The 22,538-nt window shown below is 44.8% G+C and overlaps 1 protein-coding gene across 1 annotated transcript in view; it reads right to left on the bottom strand.

Moving 5' to 3' along the window:
• The window catches only part of LOC115084785 (butyrophilin subfamily 1 member A1-like), a 38,643-nt gene that overhangs the window by 1,349 nt on the left and 14,756 nt on the right, over positions 1-22,538 (bottom strand). Inside the window, exons 5-8 of the mRNA XM_029590077.1 lie at positions 13,876-14,004; positions 9,733-9,753; positions 7,071-7,091; positions 6,945-6,971 (exon numbers count right to left, since the gene is read on the bottom strand). Of these exons, the coding sequence (XP_029445937.1) occupies positions 6,945-6,971; positions 7,071-7,091; positions 9,733-9,753; positions 13,876-14,004 (198 nt within the window). The remainder of the gene's footprint in view (positions 1-6,944; positions 6,972-7,070; positions 7,092-9,732; positions 9,754-13,875; positions 14,005-22,538) is intronic.

Genomic DNA, 22,538 nt, shown 5'->3' with positions numbered 1-22,538 from the left:
TATTGGCTATCATTCACTGACAGGCTTGCAGAAAACAATACTCTTATCGGAAAAGAGATCTGTACTCCATCCTATTGGTCTCATAGCTCTGCTGAGTGAATGCATAAAAGAAAGATTCTGATTGGCTCATTCATGCACAGGCTGCATAAAACAAGTCTCATTGGCTCCCCATGGCCCTCTAGTTGTCTCCAACCCTTAGCCATACTGCCCAGTATCCATTCCAAGGTGCTAGTGAGATCTTCCCCTTCCTCCTCACAGAATCTTTACAAACCCCCAAATCCCAGTCATTCTTGTCTCCCACCTCCACCTCCCAGTAATGTCTCCCCGAGGTGAAGCCCTCACGCCCCACCACAGAGACACAATAATCAAATCTTTGGGGAGTGTTGGGCAGGTTCTGTCTTGTACCTCCGTATCTGACATCTTCCCATCCTCAGTTTGAGCAGTGTTAGGGTCCAGAGTCACATCCACTACAGGGAGGAGACACATTAATAAACGTAAGCCCACACTTCTTATTGGCTCCTCCCAGACCCTCCTCGGAAATAAGAGGTGCCGTGCTAGGTTAGACCAATGGCCAGTGGAGCCCAGAATCCTGTCTCCGACAGAGCCAACATAAGTCATTTGGCTCTGTTTGCTCCTTTCCAAATATAAGAGGTGGTGAAGCCCACATCTGCCGAGCTAAGAGCTGTTAATGGACCTCTCCTCCTGAAACTCATCCAAACCACTTTCAAACTCTGCTACATTATTACCTTGACCACATCCTCCAGCAACAAATTCCACAGCTTAATTGTGTGTTGGCTGGAAAAAAAATAATCTTAAATTTGTTTTAAATCTGCTACCAGTAAGTTTCATGAAGTGTCCCCTAGTCCTAGTACTGTCTGCAAGGGTAAATAACCATTCCCTAATTAACTTGTTCCACCCCACTAATACATTTTTTAAACCTCTCCAGACCTGCCTAGTCTCCTGCAATCGGTTGGTCATCTCTCGCACACTGTCGCTGGGGTAGATTAGTCTCCTGCCTGGCAGAGATCTCTTTTCCACCACCCTAAGGCAGCAGAAACAGCTTTTCTGGTTACTCCTCCAGCCCCTTTCTCCTGGCATGGTCTTGTTTTCCTTTTTCAGCTGAAGTTGCTCTGGAAGGACTTTGATATCTTACCTGTACCAGCAGTTAGACCGTATTCTTGTGTTTTATTATTTTCATAAACTCAGGTTATCCAGCAATTCCTGATGCTTGCACAATTCCCAGATGTGCCACCAGTCTCCCCCTGGGGGTCTCTGTTCTTCTCATCCACATCATAGGCAGGAAAACAGCTCAGCCCTGACCGCTCCGTTTTGCCCAGGGCTGGTGCTAGCTGTTTTAAGCTAGATACTATCCCTAACTAATTAAGCTAGATATTCACTTAGAGGAAGCTCCAACACTGCTCTCTGCATTATGGCGGGGATGGAAGGGATACAGAACCAAAAGGTTACTAAGGGCCAAGAGTAACAGATAAGTATGAGAGAGGAGAAAGAAAAAAAGAGTGTGAAGGCTTGCTGGGCAGACTGGATGGGCCGTTTGGTCTTCTTCTGCCATCATTTCTATGTTTCTGTGTTTTGCTGCCCTGTGCAAACAATTATTGTGCTGCCCCCTCCCTCAACACACACACTTCAATCAGTCTCTGTCTCGGGCCTGCCAGAAAAAGCCCAGTTCCTTCCACAGACCTTAACTTTAAAACTGTCACCCCTCTACCCTCCGGGTCTTCACCCCCTCCCCTGTACCCATTTCTGGTGCAAGAGTATTAGGTGCCCTATTCAAATCTTATACCCTAGTACCCCCGCCTCCTGCTCTCTCCACGTACACAGTAAAAAATTATGTATTCATTATTCAGGTTTTACATGAAAAAGGATACAGTCAAAGTACAGTCTTCTGGGATAAAAAAATATCACACATATTAGCAGGCATTTCTTTGGTGCCAACCAGAAACCCCTACAAAAAATACACTTGGAACCCATATGGCATTAGGGCTACTGTAATGTGTGTTATGTGGGGCTTGACCCTCAAAAAGCCATGAGTAAATTACTATTAAAATATAATTAACCTACCACACCAAAACAGCACCAACTGCCAGCACTTAAAAAAATAACAACCCTACCTATGAAAAGGCAACACTGCAAATATTACACCCTGCCCTAAAACACCAATACACCTCCTATTAAGAAAACAGAAGAAACCAAGCTGTTATAGATTCCTACATGCTAGCAGAATACCTCTCCTCAGTCACAAATGCAGAACACAGGCAAACCCTCACCAAATACAGAATAAAGAGACCATAAAGTATAAAAATAAACATGCAGGCAAAAACTGAACTGGAAACCACAAGTCAGGCTCTATGCAGTGCAACAATGGAAAAACAGAAACCACCACCAATCCTCAGCCATTAAACAATAAAATCCAGAAATATAATAAATACATTAATCATAATAGTATAAACATACTAATAAAAAGAATATTTCAAAATAGTAGCTAAATGGAAGATCAGTAATTAAAAACTCATAAACAATTTGTTTTAAATTTCTCAAACACCAATAAAATATTTCAAAACAGCAGACACAAACCGAATCCCAAAATTAAAACTAATAAGGATTAAATGATTCACGCTCTCCATACCTGGAACCTTTTGATTTCCAGTCACTCAGATTGTTGTGGATCAGTGAGAGAGGGTTGCATTAACTTTCTCTTCTCTCTCATAGATATATATATCTATACATACACATACATACATGTGCTCTCTCTCCCTCATATGGGCACATGCTCCCTCTCACATACATATGCTCACATGCACATGCTCCCTCTCACATACATATGCTCACATGCACATGCTCCCTCTCACATACATATGCTCACATGCACATGCTCCCTCTCTCTTGCACACATTCTCAGACTCAAACACAACTCACACATGCTCCCTCCTACATATACATGATCACACATGTTCCCACTTACATACACCACAAGTTCCCTCTCTTTCTCACATATACATGCTCAGACACACACATATCTGCTCAGACACACCCATGCTTAGACCAAGGCCTCTCCCAGCAGCCCCGGCCCTCCACTTCTGCTGTGAGGCAGATTGGGAACTCCCTCGCGGCATCTTTTCCTTATGGTCACCAGGGAACCACGTGGTCCTGCAGGCTGCAGATCCTTCATCTTGGCCGTGTGGCCCTGAAGATCTTCCTCCTCTTCGCTGCGCGGCATGCTGGGAACCGGCGTGGCTGGCGCCCTGCAATTCTCTTATCTTTGTCGCACAGTGGGTTGCGAACCACCAAGCGGCCCTACTGGTCAGCTCCTCCTCTTCTTTGCCACACAGCAGGTTGGAAACTGCCGTGTGGCCCTGCAACTTTCTCATCTTTGCCGCGTGGCAGGTTGCGAACCACCACACGGCCTTACAGCTCCTCCTCTTCTTCGCCAGTCCTGCAGCTCTTCATCTTCGTTGGTTGAATCACTGCATAGCCCTGCAACTCCCTCCTCTTTGTTGCAGGGCCTTGCAGATCCTACTCCTTGCAGCGGCGCCAGCAGCTCATTCAGTCACAGCCCCCTCCCGACTGTCACCCTGTGCAAGTGCATGGCTTGCACAGTGGGTTGCGCCGGCCCTGGTTCTGCCTTCCTCTATCTCACCAGCCTTGGGTCACTGCACATGCTCAGAATGCTTGTGTTCCACTGTGGGGATGAGTGTAGGCTTACCACCTAGCTCTTAGTCACAAGGAACAGGCTGACCCATTGCTTGATATCGATTTCCCTAAACTGTGAGTTTGTGCATGCCCTGGGGTAAAGCCAGGACTGGGTTAGCCTGTTCCTTGCAAATCAGAGCCAGGTGGCAAGCCTACACTCGTCCTCACTGTGGGACACAAGGACTCTGCCCTTGTGCAGCATTGCCTGCCTGTTGCTTCCTTTTGAGGAACGAAGTTGCATGGTTAGAGGGATGAGTTAAGCAAAGGGACAGGCCCAGAGGCCCTGTGGTTTCAGCATCTGCTGGATCTGGTGAGCTGACACGGGAGTGGTAAAGAGCAAAGGGGATAAAATGGGTAGAGGACAGAGATGAGAGGAGGAGTGGAAAAGGGATTAGAAAGGAGTAGGGAGAAGAGGAGAGAAATGGAGGGAAGGGTGCAGATGAAAGATGAGAAAAGATTAAGGGGTGAAAGGGGAGAGAGGGGGAGAGGAAAGGGGAGGAAGGAATGGGGTGGAGGAAAGGTGAGAGGAATAGAAGAAGGGGTGGAGAAGAGATGAGGGTGTGAAAGGTGCAGCAGAAAACCAGTGTATGAGAGAAAAGTGAAGGATGATTGTGTGAAGGAGGGCTATAAGTGAGAGGGGATGAGAGGTCTGAGAGCAGATGAAGTGTAGTTGTGCATGGTGTGTGTGCACGTGCATGTGTGAGTGTGTGAATGAGAGCTGTAAGTGAGAGGATGAGATGTCTGAGAGCAGATGAAGTGTAGCACATATGTGTGTGCACGTGTGTGAGTGTGAAGGAGAGCTGTAAGTGAGAGGGGATGAGGTGTCTGAGAGGAGAAGTGGTGTAGTTGTGCTTGCGTGTGTGCACGAGAGCTGTGAGAGGGGATGAAGTATGATAAGGTGCAGTTGGGACCAAAAAGGAAAGATGAGTGTGCACTCTGAGTATGCCTGCAAAAAAAACATTAATTTCATTGTTCGTTTGATTTCCTGTCTCTTTCATGTACTTCATGCCTTTTTGCTATTATTTCATTCTGCAGTGCACAAGCAGGGAACACACACACACACACCCTCTTCTCTATCCCAGAAAATTTTCTCTCCCTAACACCATCTGCAGAAGACTGTACTCAAGGGCATAGGGTGACTGCTGAAGATGGTGGTGCACCAGAAAATTTGCTGCTGTCAGGTGCCCTAGAACACAGTCCACCCTCCTACATTACGCTGTGAGCACTACTTTCTTTGATGCAAAAAGCCTATCAAATTTATGCTCACAGCAACCCAGTCCTTAGAAGGAACATTAGCTAATCCCTTAAAATAAACACCTAATCTACTAATAGCAGTTACAATAAAATATGTGAATGAAAAATTATTTTCTGCAAGAACATCCTAAACTGCTTTCCGTATGCAAGTGAAATTAATAAAGAGCAAACTTCTGTTTAAGATTGAAATGAGGAAGAGAGAACCATAGTGCTGTAAAATCCAATGAGAAGTGCCTTCATTTTCATAGCAAGAATTAAAGTTACACAACATAGAAACATAGAAATGACGGCAGAAGAAGACCAACAGGCCCATCCAGTCTGCCCAGCAAGCTCTCACACTTATTGTCTCATACCTTTCTGTTACCCCGACCGCTGAGTTCAGGGCCCTTACTGGTAACTTTTTGATTCCAATTCCCTTCCACCCCCACCATTGATGCAGAGAGCAGTGTTGGAGCTGCATCTAAGTGAAGTATAAGGCTTAATGTTTGAGGGTAGTAACCTTTGTAACGAGAAGTTACCCCGATGTTTGTATACTCATACTGCTCAGATCCATGCCTTGTTAGATGTTGTCTGGATGTAAACAAGAACTGGACCTTTAAAATACAGACAGACCCTCACCTAATACAGAATAGAAATGTGCCAACAAAAACTGAATTGGAAACAAGCCCGACTGTGTTATGCAGTGCAACAATGGAAAAACAGAAACATCATCATTCATCTCAAAACATCAAGCAATAAAACTGGAGATATAAAACATCATTCATATTAAATCTATGCTAATAAAAAGATTAAATGCTAAAAGAGCTGACGAACATCCAATTTAAAAAAACTTGCATGAATTTGTTCTAATATTTCCCAAACACCAATAAAATATTTCAAAACATCTAATGGATGAAACATCCAAGAATTAAATAATGTTCTAATATTAAAAAAAACCCCAGTTAAAAACAAAAGAAACATCAAATTACACCCAATAATTAAAACTAATATGGATTTAAAAATCTCCTTCTTTCCATATCTGGGATCTTTTGATTTCCGATCACCCTGAGATTGTCACGCATTAGGGGATGTAGGGCCACTCAAACTACCTTCTCTCTCTCCCTCATTCACACACTCACTAACACATTCATTCTTTCAGAGACTCCATCTCTCATATACATGCCAATGCTTTCACACACTCCCTCTCTCTTCCTCACACACATAGTATGTGTGTGTGTGTGTGTGCATCTGCCGGTAAGAGCCTGTTTGTGACACATAGGCTCTCACAGGCATGCGCTCACACACACAGGCTCACACACACACACACACACTCACACACAATATACACACACAGTTCGTAAACACTCTCACATAGACTCATGCACACAGGCTCTCACACATACAGACTCTCCTACAGACATTTACATACACCCACAGGCTTTCACACAAACACATACATACACACAAGATCTCTCTCACACACACACACATACACACAGGCTCTCACAGACATATATACATACCCACAGGCGCTCACACAGACACACAAGCTCTCTTACAGACATACATAGCACCCTCTTCTCTTTGGGCTGTGCCCCGCCAGGTTCCTCATGGTCCTGCCAGCCTCCTCTTCACTTCAGGTCATGGCCCCGCCGGTTTCTTCTTTGCTTGACCGTGGCAGGATGGGGTCCACCAAGGCCTAGCCAGGCTTTCTGCACTGAGAGGGATGAGCGCAGGACTTTTCCTGCACACGCATGCAGCATAGAGGGAACATTAGTGGTGGTGGTCAGCAGCACTGTTCTGGGGGGAGAGCCAGGGAAGACACAATAGCTTGACATGCTACTGGTGCACGGCACACCTCATTTTAAAGTTGGTGATGCCCATGCACCACTGTGCACTATGGTTGGTATGCCCATGGCTGTACTGCGAGAAGGCAAGGAGGACGACAGCTGTATGGAGGCAGAAAGTCACGTTGGATAGAGGAGATTGTGTCAGACTCTTACCTGCAGAGCTACAGATCTTTCTCCATTCTGAAACCAAACACAGAAACACAACAGTCAGATTTCAGACATAATGACAGGAAAGAAAATCTTTAAGCAACAGTGATATACTCGGGAATAAAATCTTACCAAGTTCCGCAGAAAGGGATTCTACAAAAAAAAAAAAAAAAAAGAATTGAATAAAAGTTAGAGCTCCTATTATGTAAAATATCCATCCCTTTACTGAGCAGAAACCACATCATCTCTAGACTCATGGTGTAGGATTAGAACTTGGTGATTCACTCTCTGAACTTTAAGGCAGGGAAGGGCTGGATTTAAGCACAGGAAGCACTGACGTACCTAGGGTGCCAAACTCTGAAGTCGCCCAAAAACTGGGAGTCCTTCCTACTGTTCTCTCTGATTTCTTTGGGGGGGAAAAAGCCCTCATCCCCTGCCTATCCGCACCATCATCTTAAATCCAGCTCTGAGACAGGGATGAGGTTTTCATTCATTTTATTATTTTACATCTAAAGAACTTTGGTCACTATTCTGCAAGATTCAAAAGGTGTGGAAAGAATCGAACCCAGGAATACATCTCCAGGGGCTTCAGTCTCCCCTGAGCCAGGAGCACCACGTCTCTTAGATCCTGGGACTTAATTCCCAATGTTTGATTCTTTGAGGAGCTCAGGATTTCTGATAAAGGCTGTAAGATCTACTTGTCTTACTTCTTGGACATGTTAGGACCAGTATTCAAAGATATCCAGTTATCTAAGTTATCCGGATATTAGAAGGCATATTCAGCCGCACGGCTATGCTGCTGAATACAATCGTATAAGTTCTAGTTATCCAGAAAAGTTGGATAAGCTTAATTGGATAAAGCTGAATATAGGCACTTACCTGGTTAAGATATCTGGATAAGTAGTGCCTTTCCAGTTATCTACTTAGCTGGATAAATGACTTATCCAGTTAAGTGGCAGCTGCTGAACATAGCTGAATATTCAGCATCCATCATATAGCTGGATAAGTCCTACTTATCGGGCTAAGTAGCATTTCAATATTTGTTCTGTCCACTTTAGCACATTTGGTTTGTTTACTAAAAAATGGCTTAGTGATTTTTTTTTTTTTTTATTCTGCTAGTTTTGAAAAATGCGCTTGGCCAGAAAGAAAAAGTCCCGATCACGTTCACCAAAGGCTACCCGAAAGAGTCCAAAAGTCTGAAATAGACAATTTGGGGGGGCCTAGGAAGCTGTAGTAAATCTGGATGCGTACCATTGGTAAACCTTGAATTCAAACTTGTATTTACTGTAATATGTACTAAAGACAAACTCTGCAAATTAGGATTGTATTTATCCTTACCATGTTACTACCATGTTATCCTTACCATGTTACTAGGTGCCAGGTTTGTGGTAATTCTTGCTGTCATTACAGAAATGGGAAAATTGTCAAATGTTCCCTCCCCACCCTCCACTAATCAGCCCAGAGCCTCAGGCCTGTGGTACTGGGGGTGGAAAATACGCTTCAAACTTGCTCAATGCATTATGGAAGGAAGAGGAAGCAATCACTACACTAGTCCTCCACCCTGACATTAGAATTGTAGAAGCAGTACCCCGCAGAGGAGGAGAGGCCCTAAAATTCACCTTCTCCACTCTTGTTATATTTTCTAAAGCAATAACTTGGAAGGAGTCTCTCATGCCAGCTACTGCAGCTTTGGTGCAGAGGGGGCTGATTGCTAAAAAGCTCATATTCCTCATTTGCAAGGATATACAGGCATGACAACATTTATTGTGGCTGAATTTACATTTTGCGCCTAATGCAGCTTCCAACATAGTCTCCCTGAGAGTACAACAGCAGAGCAAGACCTTTTGGCCCAGCTACCCTTCCTGCTGCAGAACAGCATTGCTCTCTCTCAAACTCTACGCATCCTCCTATCCAATACCACTTATTTGACAGGGAGGCTGGTCCATATATCCCCCACTCTTTATTTGATGGAATATTTCCTCCTGGTACCTTTCAGACTGCCCCCTTGGAGCACCATTTTGTGACTTCTTTTCCATTGATAAAGTCCTCTTATGCATAAGGAGATATCTGAATGTCTCTAACATTTTTCCTCCCTCCCTTCCCCTCCAGGTTACACATGCTGAGCTCCTTAAATCTCTTTTCAAATGGCTTTTGGTGCAGGATTTGCAAGATGTTAGCAGCCCTTCTCTGGACAGTCTCCATTCTCTCTATGGCCTCTCAGTGCTACGGCCTCTAACCAATGACCTGTAGAGAGGCTCTGATCACTTCAAAACTTTTTACAGGCAATCTTTCTCCCTATATTACTCCTTATCTCTTCTCTGTCTGAAGTGCCCAGCCTGCCACTGTTCTCTGTATCATCTGCAAAGATAAATCTTTCATACTGACCCTTCTGCAATATCACTTATGAGAATACGGAGCAGGGTCACATCCAGTAAGTCAAAGAGTGAGATCTCTAATAACCTTTTTGCATAGATTATTTTGTCCTTTCTTGTTTTCTCACTGTGCTTGAACAATTTAATGGTCCAAAGTACAAGAAGAGACAGATAATGGACAGGCCTGATGCCCCCCCCCCTCCCCCAATGTGAAAAGAACAGGTCTGTGCTGCCTGCAAACGCTTTAATTGGACCAACAAAATAATTACCCAACAATACCGCAATACTGGAGGTCCTGAGACCACACCAGGGCACTCCATATGCAACAGGGAGAGAGACATTTGTAAGAGCATTAGAAAATATGTGGGCAAGGCTTAGGAACTAGAATTGTTTCATCTACAGTAAATTATAAAATTACTCACCAATATCTGCAGAAAGCTTTGCTGCAAGAAAACAAAACAATGTGGAATCAGTGCCTGCAAATAAAGTCTTTGATAGTCAGCTTTATTTACCAGTTGGGTTTGCCTTGTAGTCAGATTGAGGGCCAATATCAAAGCTGTCAAACACTGCACTCCCTCCTGCGGAACAATTCATGTGCTTTCAGCCGCAGTAAAAGGTGGCATTCCCAGGTACTTGTTTTGGTCAGGGGATGGAAAAGTGCGCACACAGAAGCCAATGAAGTTGGCACAGGAAAGGCCCAACACCACGAGATGTTTTTCTCAGTTAGCGAGAAATCATCACTCAATTTTTTAGCAGAGACTTCGACACCTCTCCGAGGTAAGGCATAGAATCAGAAGAAAATTGCACATTTATGCAATATTCCTGGCAACACTGGACAGCTACGAAATCGCTACTGATTTGATTTGCAGGATTTCTCAGATCATTAGTGATTTTGCATGCATTTTACAAGGGGAAAGGGGGTTCGCAAACGAAAAAAACAGCACATGCAAGATCACCAAACAGCAAACACCAGAAAGTGCATTATTTAGTGCTTTTTGGGGGGAGGCAGAGGTACGCCATCCCATTCGCACAACAGGACATTGGCCTCATAACTCTAAAGGTGCCCTTTTCAAAAACATTTCTACCCGCTCAAAAAAAAAAAGCAGCTGCAAATGCAGATGGTGCAGCAGATTGCAACATTTACTTACCTTAGTCTATGTGCCTATTTGTAAACCGTTGTGATGGTATATAACTTAGCGACGGTATAGAAAAGTTTTTAAATAAATAAATAAAATAAATAGTGCATACGTCTGGGCTGAAACTTGGTGCAGAGTCCATGGGGATGAATCACCTTTTGACTTTGTTCAAACGTCGACAGAATTCACCGTGCAACTGTGTTGATCTTTTCATTGGCTCTGATTATCCTCCTTTCTTGATTTATTCCTTCTGTACTTTGAGGGGGAGAAGCTACCTGCATTTGCTGGAAAGCACCTGGGTACTTTTAAACCCCAGAGAGACTTTGCGCCAGTTTCGACAGGGAATGCCTGCTTGTGCTTTCTCTTTTGAAAGTTACCTGAGGGGACAAGAAGCACTCACGGGTTCTTGTCTCTGCAAGAACCTTTTGCCCCCAAATCTAAGATGGCACACAGTTTTTTGAAAATACTAAAGTCCACTTCCTGATGCAATCCCCGCCCCTAGGACCTCCTCCATATAAAAGTACGTGAGAATTGAATAACTGCATGTTTGTTTATTTATTTTTATTTATTTCTTAATTTTCTATACTGATGTTGATATATACCTTCAAACTGGTTTACAATATTTCTTTAAAATAAAATGATACATAAAATACAATTTTTCATACTAAAACAGAATACAATAAAGTTTAAACCAATCATAAAAAACCCCTTCTATCATATAAATTCTCAAAATAAAATAAAATTACATAACAAATAAAATACTCAAATGTAAAAGCAAAAGTCCTTAACCTAAAATAATAAAAATAACGTAACAAATTATTAGCTGGCTTCTACTTGGAATGCTTGTACATACAATCAAGTTTTCAGTGCTTTCTTAAACTCTTTCAAATCACTCTGTAGCCTTAGTTCAGTAGGTAATGAATTCCATAATCCTGGACCAGCTAATGAAACAGCCCTTTTCCTGACAGAAGAAAGTCTGGCAGTGGTGACAGAAGGAATTGTAAGAAATCCCTTACCAGCTGAATGCAGATTTCGCTGCGGGGTATGAATGCGTATGACTGCATTCATCCAGTCTACTTGCTCTGCATAGATTGCTTTATGTATTAAGCATAAAATCTTAAATTTAATTCTGAATTCGACTGGCAGCCAATGTAGTGCAGCAAGGACAGGGGTAATATGATCTCTTTTATTTGTACCAGAAATGAGTCTGGCAGTGGAATTCCCTCCCCCTCTACCCTCCCTGCCATCCTTACCATAAATTATCCTCATCAACAAGCCATTTATGTACATATGTTATATACTATAGTCTAATGTTCCAGGTATTCCTGTTAGTTCTGTTATAACTTGTTATATTTATTACCATGTTATAATGTAAAATACTCTTATATCCATTTATTACCATGTTATAATGTAAAATAGGGCTGTTACCACCCTATTCCTTTAGTTATCTGGAAACCGATGTGATATCTCGATCGAATGTCGGTATATAAAATAAATAAATAAATAAATAAATAAATAAATAAATTCTGCAAAACTTGCAATGGTCTAATTGATGAATTTGGGAGGCCAAGCAGTAAAGAATTGCAGGAATTGCAGTAATCTATGTTGGTGAATATCAGCGCTTGGAGAACAGTTCTAAATTCATTCTGGTTCAGCAAAGGTTTTAAGCGCCTAAGAATTAATAATTTGTGATAGCCTTCCTGTATCTTTGTTGAAATGTGTTTTTTTAAAGTAAATTCAGGATCATGCCACACGCCTAGATCTCTAATTTTGTTCCCTAAAGAAATAGACACATTTTCCATGTTAAAAACTTTGGTTTGGTCAGATGCCATGATTTTACATTCTAACAACATGATTTCTGTTTTTTCTCAGTTAAAGCTCAATTTCATTTGCTTTAATAACTGTCTAATAATATTTAGGTACATATTAGCGATTTTAAAAGTTTTTTCAATGGAGTCATTTACTGGTATCACGATCTGGATATTGTCTGCATAGATATAATAATTAAGCTGCAGACCCAACAATAATTGACACAGCGGCAACAAGTACACATTGAATAAAGTAGCCGATAGGGCAGAGCCCTGAGGTACTCCTGTTTCAAGTGGGTAAGTTTCCGAGTATGAATTGTTGATGAAAACCTGATATGAACTGTTAGTTAAATATGAGGAGAACCATTCCAATGTTTTGTTTTTAATCCCAATTTCCAACAATCTATTTAGTAAGATGTTATGATTCACTGTATCATATGCTGCTGATAAATCCAAAAGAATTAATACGTAGCGTTGTCCTTGATCAAAACCTTTTAGTATTGTGTCCGATAAAGCTAAAAGACGGGTTTTGGTACTAAATTTTTTCCGGAAACCAAACTGGGTAGGGTATAAAATGTCATTTGTTTCTATATAATCATTGAATTGTTTTAGAACCACTTTTTCTATTACTTTAGCTATAAATGAGAGATTAGAAATTGGTAAGTAATTGTTTAGAATCTCTGGATCTAGATAGTCCTTTTTTAAAATAGGTTTTATAATAGCCTGTTTAAGTTGGTCTGGTAAAATACCTTCAAGCAAGGATTTATTAATTATATCTGCTATATATGGAGCTATTAATGCAGATATTTGTTTCAAAATCATGATAGGGATTGAATCATTGGGATGATTGGCAGGGTTTCATTTATTGATAATTGTTTCAATTTCAAGAGAGGAAACTTCCTCGAAATAAGTCCAGATTATATCTTTTGGTATTAATTTAATTTCTTGCATGGGAGTATTATCCAGATCCAACTTAATTTTGTCTATTTTACTTTTTAAAAAAGTTGCCAGTTGTTGGCTAAGCTCTTTATTATTTGAATTAAGTGCAGCTAGAGGATCATTAGTTAATTGTTTAACAATTTGAAAGAGTATTCTAGGGCTATTGGCATAGCTAATGATTTTCTTACTATAGTAATCCTTTTTTGTGCGCTTTTTCCTGCACATGGGGCGATTTTCAGAAACCAACCTGCACTTCACCCCTACCCCCCCCCCCCCCCCCCCCCGCCCTATTGGCAACCTGGCAAAGTCAGCAAATTCCCGATACTCTCATTGCTGTGTATATCTGGAAGAGCTGAACCATTCCCCTGCAGAGTAGGGGGAGGAGAGAACAATGCCCTGACCCACTTTATCTTAGCAAAATAATTCAAAAGCATCTCCAAACCTAAATTAAATGAAAGTGATGAAGCGTCTGACAAAGTGGACTCTGTCCTAGTAAGCTCATGCCTCAGTAAATTGGTTAATCTATAAGCTGTCTTGTGTCATTTTTCCAGGCTTCAGCTAAAGCTCTTTCTTGGCTCTCACAGCTGTCAGTCTCTGCAGGGACCCTTCCCATCCAGCTGCTCCAGCTGTTCCCCTCCTGTGAGTCTCCCACAGCATTGCCTTGGCTCAGTGGCTATTTTACCTCTCTCTTTGCTTTCCTTCCTCAACTGGTAAACAACCAGAGCAACCAGCAAACCACAGGAGGTTAGCACAGACAGCAGAAGGATGGAGAGTGAGACCACCCAACGGGAGACCCGGTGGAAGAACGCATCTGCAAATGAAATAAAACAGTGAATTATCAGAGGCCATCACAAGTGATATTGGAGCATTTTTTTTTTTAATTTTTAATTTTGCAAATTTCAAATTTGATACATTCAAATTCTGAGAAAAACAATTCAGGAGTGAAAATAATCTTTTTCATATATTGTCCAAGACAATATATTCTAATCATAACAATGTCACACAACATATATTCTTTTAACTCCCTGTTACCAAACAAATAGGGGGAGTACCATATTTAAGCAAGTACACACAAAAAAAAGAAAAAATTCTAAATTTAAACAAAGAGAGACTGCAGAGTATCTACTTTCTTCCTGCAACTATTAAGAAAATGCTGTTTCAGACTCTGCCTCCTGGTTCCTATGATTCTCAAGATATTTCGCTAACTGTTCAGGTTCATAATATATAAATTTAACACCATCAATTTTCATTACTCACTTACAAGGGAACCTGATATTCACTTGAATCCCAAGCATTCTTGCCTGGTTTGCCAGTGTTAAAAATTTCTTACGTCTTATCTGCGTCTCCTGAGAGACGTCAGGGTAAACCCACAATTTTTGACCCAAGTGTTGCGGTCCGCTCCGCGACCCTCGCGTCCCGGCCCTTACCTCAAGGTTCCAGCTGGGCCACTCGATGCCTGAACCAGCTCCGTGAGCATCTCCGCGGGGGAGACGCCATTACCCTGGGCTCCTTAGGTGCGCGCGCGCTGTCACGGCGCTGATATAGCCCGATTCCCGCCAGAGCGCGCTCCACCCTCGCACCTGATGTCAGACGCCCAGTCCTACTTAAACTCCCCGTGGACCCCAATACGACGCCTTGCAACCGGGTCCCTTGCGGTGCCCAGTTGCCCTGAGCCCCAGTGTGTGACTCCCTCGCACACCGTTCCTGCCTACCTGCCTGCTTGGTCTACTAGGTGACTTGCTCGCACTTCTAACCTCTTAGTTCTTGCCTGCTTCAGCACCTGTCCAGGTTCCTGCCTGGTCCCGCTCTGCCTGCCTTCAGCTTGCTACAGTTCCTGCCTGGTTCCATGCTGCCTGACTTCGGCCCGCCGCAGTTCCTGCCAGGCCGCCTTCATCCGCTTCAACTCCAACCTACTCAGGATCCGGACCAGAGATCACCTAAGTCCCAGCGGCCAGGTTCCTACGGGCTCCTCCCAGGGGGACACCGGCTTCCAGGGTGAACCTCCTGAGTCCCAAGCGGCTGGACTCCCAAGGGCTCCTCCCGGGGGAGTACCAGCTTCCAGGTGAAGCCTACTGTCTACATCAGCCTGGCCTGCCTACCAGCCTGCTGCCCCAAGACCATAGTCCAACTATCCCAGGTCTCCCGCAGGCCGGCCTAAGGGTCCACTGTCTAACTAGTCCCCAACACCAAGTATAACAAAGATCTTTTACTTAGAAATAATTTTAATACATTATCTCTGTCCTCTGAATACTTAAATTTTACAAATAAGGTTCCACGCATTTCAACTTGAGAGCTGTAAGAGGTTTTGATTAAATCCGTAACATTCAATGATATTCCCTCTGTTGGTATATTTTCTTGAAGGTGATCTTCTTTTTTTCTCATTAAGAAATAAGCCTTGAGAATCACCGGTGTTTTATCAGCTGGCATTAACAGTATGTCTTGGAAATAGTTCTTCAGCTGCTCTTTAGGGGAAATCATTTTGCATTTAGGAAAATTTATTATCCTTAAGTTATTACATCTTATAGAATTTTCTATGCTTTCCACTTTCTTTTCAAGCAGATTTTCTCCTTTAATTATAGAAAGTTGTACCATCTTTATCTGGCTTATTTCTTCTTCCACCTTTATCAAGTTAACAGAATGCTGATTTATTTCTGCGGTTAAATTGTGGAACGATGTTTGCAGATCCTTTATATTTGATGATAAATTTAGCAGGGCATTTTGCATTGTCATTATAGCCTGCCATATCAGTTCCATCGTCACAACTTTGGGTTTCTCAACCGGCAAAAAAGGTGTTAAATTTATAGCTTGAGACAAAGAAATACCTTGAGTCTCTTGGTTCCTTGGAAGCTGAGCTATCTTCACGACTGTTCCAGCTTCCTTTTCGCTGGATTCAGCTCGTATCAAGCCGCCATTTCCCTCCACTTGTGGGGAAGAGATTAAAAATCCTCCCGTTCTCTCTAGTGACGCCGTTCCTCCAGCTTCTCCCTCCCCGATTGGACTCACTTCTAAGGACGCCATCCGTCCTCGTCTAGAGCCTGGGTCCGCAACGTTGTCAGCATCTCCCGGTGGAGTAGGGGTAGTTGGGGCCCCGGGACAGTGTGACGTCTCCCTGGGGCAGGGGCACTTGCTCTCCGCCTTGCTGCCCAGCGGGATTCTCCGGGGCTCTTGCCTCTGGCAAAGGTTGAAAGCCCGTCAGCGTCGTTTGAATAAGCGCGGGTCTTGAGGGGGTCGGGGCACCCTCTCTCACCCGGCCTTTGCACTTCGTATGTGGCATCACTCGGGGGCCTCAACAAGAAAAAATGCCATAAAGAAAACGAACGCTTTCAGGAGCTCACACACCCACGTCTCTCTCAGGCGCCATCTTGGCCACTCCCCGACCGTCTGGAGCATTTTTAATATGAGAAGCCTAAAGGATTTCCATAGCAGGTTGTTGGATTCAGGGAAAAGAAGGCTGGATAGGGATGGAGAGGAGAGGCGAGGGGGCACAAGCAGTCTTAGAAACTGAAAGACATCAAGCTGCCTAGCAGAGACCAGACACATATTTTGAAGTTCAACAAGATCCGAATCCCAGAGGATGCAATGAGTGGAGAAGTCAATGTGGGTGTTTTTATCACAGAGGATCAATTCCAGTCCTTGAAGGCTACAAACAGATCTAACTTTTCAAAATATCCACAATGAATGTTCGTGAGATGCATTTCCCACGTAGCAGACTCAGGTAGGAAGGCAGCAAATGGCACAGATTCATTCAATCGGGTTTCCTTGTTAAAGCAATTTATAACAACTTTTTGGAGGTGAGAGGAGGGATTTTTATTCCACCTTTCCAAGAAAGGCTCAAAGTGGCTTCCAGGGTTTTTTGAATTCAGGTGCAGTAATTTTCTGCCCCAAAGAGCTTACAGTATAAGTGGGTACCTCAGGCAATGGGACAAAATGACTTGCACAAGGTTACAAGAAGCATCTCTGGAGGAAGTGGGATTCGGAACCTGCTTTCCCTGCTTCTCAACCTATTGCTCTAACCACTTTGAAAAAGACGCAGTCCCATGAGGGACCACTGTGTCAGACTCTGGACACACAAACACAGATTGAATCTTTATTTAAACAATTTTGGAAACCACCAGAGGTGGCAGTAGTGAGTAGTAGATGTTGAGCCCGGCTGGGCGAATATCCCACAGGATGCTGGAACAGCAGATCCTCTGCTGGCTGTGCTGTAGTGGAAAGTAGAGATGTGAATCGGAACCAGAATCAGTTCGGTTCCGGTTCCGATTCAAATCGTGCATTTTTTTTCGTCCGGCTCGATCGTTTTTTTTTTATCGGCTGCACCCGATCCGATAAACAAAAAACCCACCTGACCATTTAAAGCCGCTCCCTTAGCCTCCACCACCCTCCCAACCCCCCCCCAAAAAACATTTTAAAATTACCTGGTGGTCCAGCGGGGGTCCCGGGAGCGTTCTCTTGCGCTCGGGCTGTCGGCCGATAAACAAAAAACCCACCCCGACCGTTTAAAACCGCTCCCTTAGCATCCACCACCCTCCTGACCTCCCCCCCCCCAAAAAAACGTTTTAAAATTACCTGGTGGTCCAGTCAGCCCGGGGAGTGATCTCCCACTCTCGGGCCGTCGACTGCCACTAATAAAAATGGCGCCGATGGCCCTTTGCCCTTACCATGTGACAGGGTAACCGTGCCATTGGCTGGCCCCTGTCACATGGTAGGAGCACTGGACGGCCCGCGCCATTTTTAAAGATGGTAGTTGTACTCACAGATGGATACTGTTAGTGAGGTCTTCCAAGTAGAAAGGATTGTAGATGCAGGCAGCGTCTCAGGGAACATGGGCCCTCGAGGAGCGAGTACCGGTTTCCTGATAGCACCTGAAAGAAGAAGAAGAGGCCCCCGAGGAGCGGGTACCCCGTTAGGAGTAAGTGTTCCAGATAACGCTGGAGTGGCAGAGTAGCTTCAGTACGGAGAGTGAATCCCTTCCGTAAATATTCCGGTAAGGAGTCCGAATCGAATTGAATCATATCGAGTCCATTGCTAACTCAATTAGCTAGCAAAAGAGAAAGGCTTAAATATCCGGGCAGCGTGATGTCATCTCAGTGGGATGCCCCTGAGGTTCGTGCCAATAAGGAAATAAAGATGAGGGCGGCGTGTGCGCACGTGCCCTATGGTACCTTGGAGGAGCAAGGTGGGAAACAGCACCAAAGCCGGTCCGGGGACGCCGGAGAGGTCGGCAGACAGACGCCACGGCAGCCAGTAGTCCGAGGTGCGTGGGATGAGCCGCAAGAAGAGTAAGGTAGGCGGGGCAAAGCCGTCGTAGACCGACGGTCGCAACAGTACCCCCCTTCAAAGGGCGGACACCAGGTCTTGGTTTCCGAGGATGCATCTGGTGAAACTGATGAAGCATCTCTTTATCAAGGATATTAGCCATCTTCTCCCAAGAATTTTCTTCGGGGCTGTAACCTTCCCAAGATAGAAGGTATTCCCAAGTCTTGCCACGTTTTCTCACATCTAGAATGGCATTGACCTTGTATTCTAGGTCTTCTTCTGCATTGATAGAAGATGGTTCAGGAGACTTGGATGAGAACTCACTGAGAATGAGTGGTTTCAAAAGTGAAACGTGGAATGCGTTGTGGATTTTCAATCCAGGCGGTAGCATCAGACTGTACGTAATGTTACCAAGAGGTCGGAGAATTGGAAATAGTCCAACGTAGCGAGGAGCAAATCGAGTTGAGGGTAACTTAGTCTCAGATGCTTAGTTGATAGCTAGACTTTGTCACCAGGTTGAAACACAGGGGGCCAGATTTTCAAAGGGGTACACACGTAAATTACGGGCGTACCCTCTGAAAACCTGGCCCAAACACCCCCTGCGCGCGCCGAGCCTATGTTGCATAGGCTTCTGGCGTGCGCAAAGCCCCGGGATGCGCTTAAGTCCCGGGCCTTTCCTGGGGGGGGGTTTCGGGGGGTATGTTGCGATCCGTGCATCATTGGGGGGCGTGTCAAGGGGGCATGACACATTCAGCGCGTCATCCGGGGCGGTGCCGTGGGCGTGGTTTCGGCCCGGGGGCATTCCGGGGGCATGGCCGCGGCCTCTGGACCAGCCCCCGGACCGGAATATGGAGCGCGGCAGCCGGCCCAGCGCACGCAAAGTTACGCCTGCTTCGAGCAGGCGTAACTTTCGTGATAGAGGTGGGAGGGGTTTAGATAGGGCCGGGGGGGTGGGTTAGGTAGGGGAAGGGAGAGGAAGGTGGGGGGAGGGAACGGAGGCAGGCTGCGCGGCTTGGCGCGCGCAGGCTGCCGATTTTGGGCAGCCTTGCGCGCACCAACCCTGGATTTTAATGGATACGTGCGGCTACGCGCGTATCTATTGAAATCCCGCGTACTCTTGTTCGCGCCTGGTGTGCGAACAAAAGTATGCGTGTGCGCAGATTTATAAAATCTGCCCCAGGAGCTTTAGAATGGTAAGCGTCGTAGGACTTCTTAGCTTGATCACCCGCTTTAATTAGCATTTCTTTAGTCTGAGTCCATAGTTGATGGATATCATCAGCAGTGGATTGAGCTGCTAGGGACGACACTGAGAGCTTCAGTGGAAGTGGCGGTGGATGCTGTTACCTCTAGCAAAGGTTGAAAGCCCGACAGCGTCGTTTGAATAAGCGCAGGTCTTGAGGGGGTCGGGGCACTCTCTCTCACCCGGCCTTTGCACTTCATATGTGGCATCACTCAGAGGCCTCAACAAGAAAAATTACCATAAAGAAAACGAACGCTTTCAGGAGCTCACACACCCACGTCTCTCTCAGTCGCCATCTTGGCCACTCCCCGACCATCTGGAGCATTTTTAATATGAGAAGCCTAAAGGATTTCCATAGCAGGTTGTTGGATTCAGGGAAAAGAAGGCTGGATAGGGATGGAGAGGAGAGGCGAAGGGGCACAAGCAGTCTTAGAAACTGAAAGACATCAAGCTGCTTAGCAGAGACCACACACATATTTTGAAGTTCAACAAGATCCGAATCCCAGAGGATGCAATGAGTGGAGAAGTCAATGTGGGTGTTTTTATCACAGAGGATCAATTCCAGTCCTTGAAGGCTACAAACAGATCTAACTTTTCAAAATATCCACAATGAATGATCGTGAGATGCATTTCCCACGTAGCAGACTCAGGTAGGAAGGCAGCAAATGGCACAGATTCATTCAATCGGGTTTCCTTGTTAAAGCAATTTATAACAACTTTTTGGAGGTGAGGGGAGGGATTTTTATTCCACCTTTCCAAGAAAGGCTCAAAGTGGCTTCCAGCGGTTTTTTGAATTCAGGTGCAGTAATTTCCTGCCCCAAAGAGCTTCCAGTATAAGTGGGTACCTCAGGCAATGGGACAAAATGACTTGCACAAGGTTACAAGAAGCATCTCTGGAGGAAGTGGGATTCGGATCCTGGTTTCCCTGCTTCTCAACCTATTGCTCTAACCACTTTGAAAAAGACGCAGTACCGTGAGGGACCACGGTGTCAGACTCTGGACACACAAACACAGATTGAATCTTTATTTAAACAATTTTGGAAACCACCAGAGGTGGCAGTAGTGAGTAGTAGATGTTGAGCCCGGCTGGGCGAGTATCCCACAGGACGCTGGAACAGCGGATCCTCTGCTTGGCTGTGCTGTAGTGGAAAGAGACTGAGAGTTAAGAGTATACAGTGAGAAACATACAGAGTCACAGGTAGAATAGGAGAAGCTCTGAGAAAGGGAGAGCAGGCCCTTGAGGAGTGAGTACCTGATCCCTTAGAGCAGTGAGACTCAGTGGTATTGTACTCACACAGCGGTTCCACTTGACGAGAGGTCTGGCACTGGAACAGAGGGCAGGCCCTCGAGGAGCGAGTACCTGGTTCCAGGGAAGCAGTACTGTGGAATAGATGGTATCTGTACTCACTGATGGAAACTGTTGGTGAAGTCTTCCAAGTAGAAAGGGTTGTAGATGCAGGCAGTGACTCAGGGAACATGGGCCCTCGAGGAGCGAGTACCGGTTTCCTGATAACACCTGAAAGAAGCAGAAGAGGCCCCCGAGGTGCGGGTACCCCGTTAGCAGTGAGTTCCAGATAACGCTGGAGTGGCAGAGTAGCTACAGTACGGAGAGCGAATCCCATCCGTAAACATTCCGGTAAGGAGTCCGAATTGAATCAAATCCTATCAAGTCCATTGCTAACTCGATTAGCTAGCAAAAGAGGAAGGCTTAAATATCCGAGCAGCGTGACATCATCTCAGGGGGACGCCCCTGAGGTTCGCGCCAATAAGGAAATAAAGATGAGGGTGGCGTGCGCACGTGCCCTATGGTACCTTGGAGGAGCAAGGTGGGAAGCAGCACCAAAGCCGGTCCGGGGACGCCGGAGAGGTCGGCAGACAGATGCTGCGGCAGCCATTAGTCCGAGGTGAGCAAGAGGAGTAAGAAGGTAGGGTGAAGCCGTCGTAGACCGACGGTCACAACAATAGGGTTACATTTCTAGAATTTGGGCACCTCAATTTTGGGAGCCTATTTTTTGCAGCATGCATACAGCTGGACGCACACTCTTCTTAGATGCCTGTTAAAGCATACTGACAGACTGATGCCGCCTATAGCGAAGAAACCTAAGTGCTTTACCCTTTGTGCTGCTTGTTATTTGGGCATCTCAGCCTGGCATTTCCTCTAGCTTGTGTCAGCTCGGCTTGGAAGCTCAGGGCCAATTGCCTTTGTCTGATTTTACTAAACCCGGTTCTTCCCAGCCTGATGCGGGCCTGAGTAAAGAGCTGCCAGAAGGGTCGCCTGAGTTTGGAGCTCCCCTAACAGGTGCCTTTTGGTTTTGGCATGGATCCCTCCGCCTTTTCTTGGGTAGAATTTTTTCAAGGACTGCAGTCTTTTCTTCAGGGGCAGTCCTCAGCCCTGGCCAATCTTAACAGATCAGGATCTCGGGCGGTGAAATCCCGCATGCCTGGTGCTGCGGGTAAGCATCGGAGTATGCCTAGATCAGCTGCTGGTCTTCCCAAGAGGGATGCAGATGGTACTGATGATGAAGCTGATCCTTACTCCCTGAAGGATGGGGAAATTCCTCCAGGCTTGGAGCCATATAGAAATATTTATTTATTTATTTTATTTATTTATTTAAGGTTTTTATATACCGGCATTCATGATACAATCACATCATGCTGGTTTACAGTTAAACAGGGGTGCATAATAAACTTCAGACTAGAACTATAGTGCGGAAGAAAGCAGTTACAAATAACAAGGATGATTGAAGTAGGAGAAGAGGGAAATAAAAGGAAAGGTTATCAACAGCTAAAAATATTTACAAAGAGCTGACATTGAGCTGGCTGTGTTATAAATGTTGATGTTGTGAGAC

The sequence above is a fragment of the Rhinatrema bivittatum genome, chromosome 2, assembly GCF_901001135.1.
Source record: "Rhinatrema bivittatum chromosome 2, aRhiBiv1.1, whole genome shotgun sequence".
Lineage (NCBI taxonomy): Eukaryota > Metazoa > Chordata > Amphibia > Gymnophiona > Rhinatrematidae > Rhinatrema > Rhinatrema bivittatum.
Note: the sequence above shows the minus strand (reverse complement) of the source record. Positions and strands in the feature narration are given on the sequence as shown.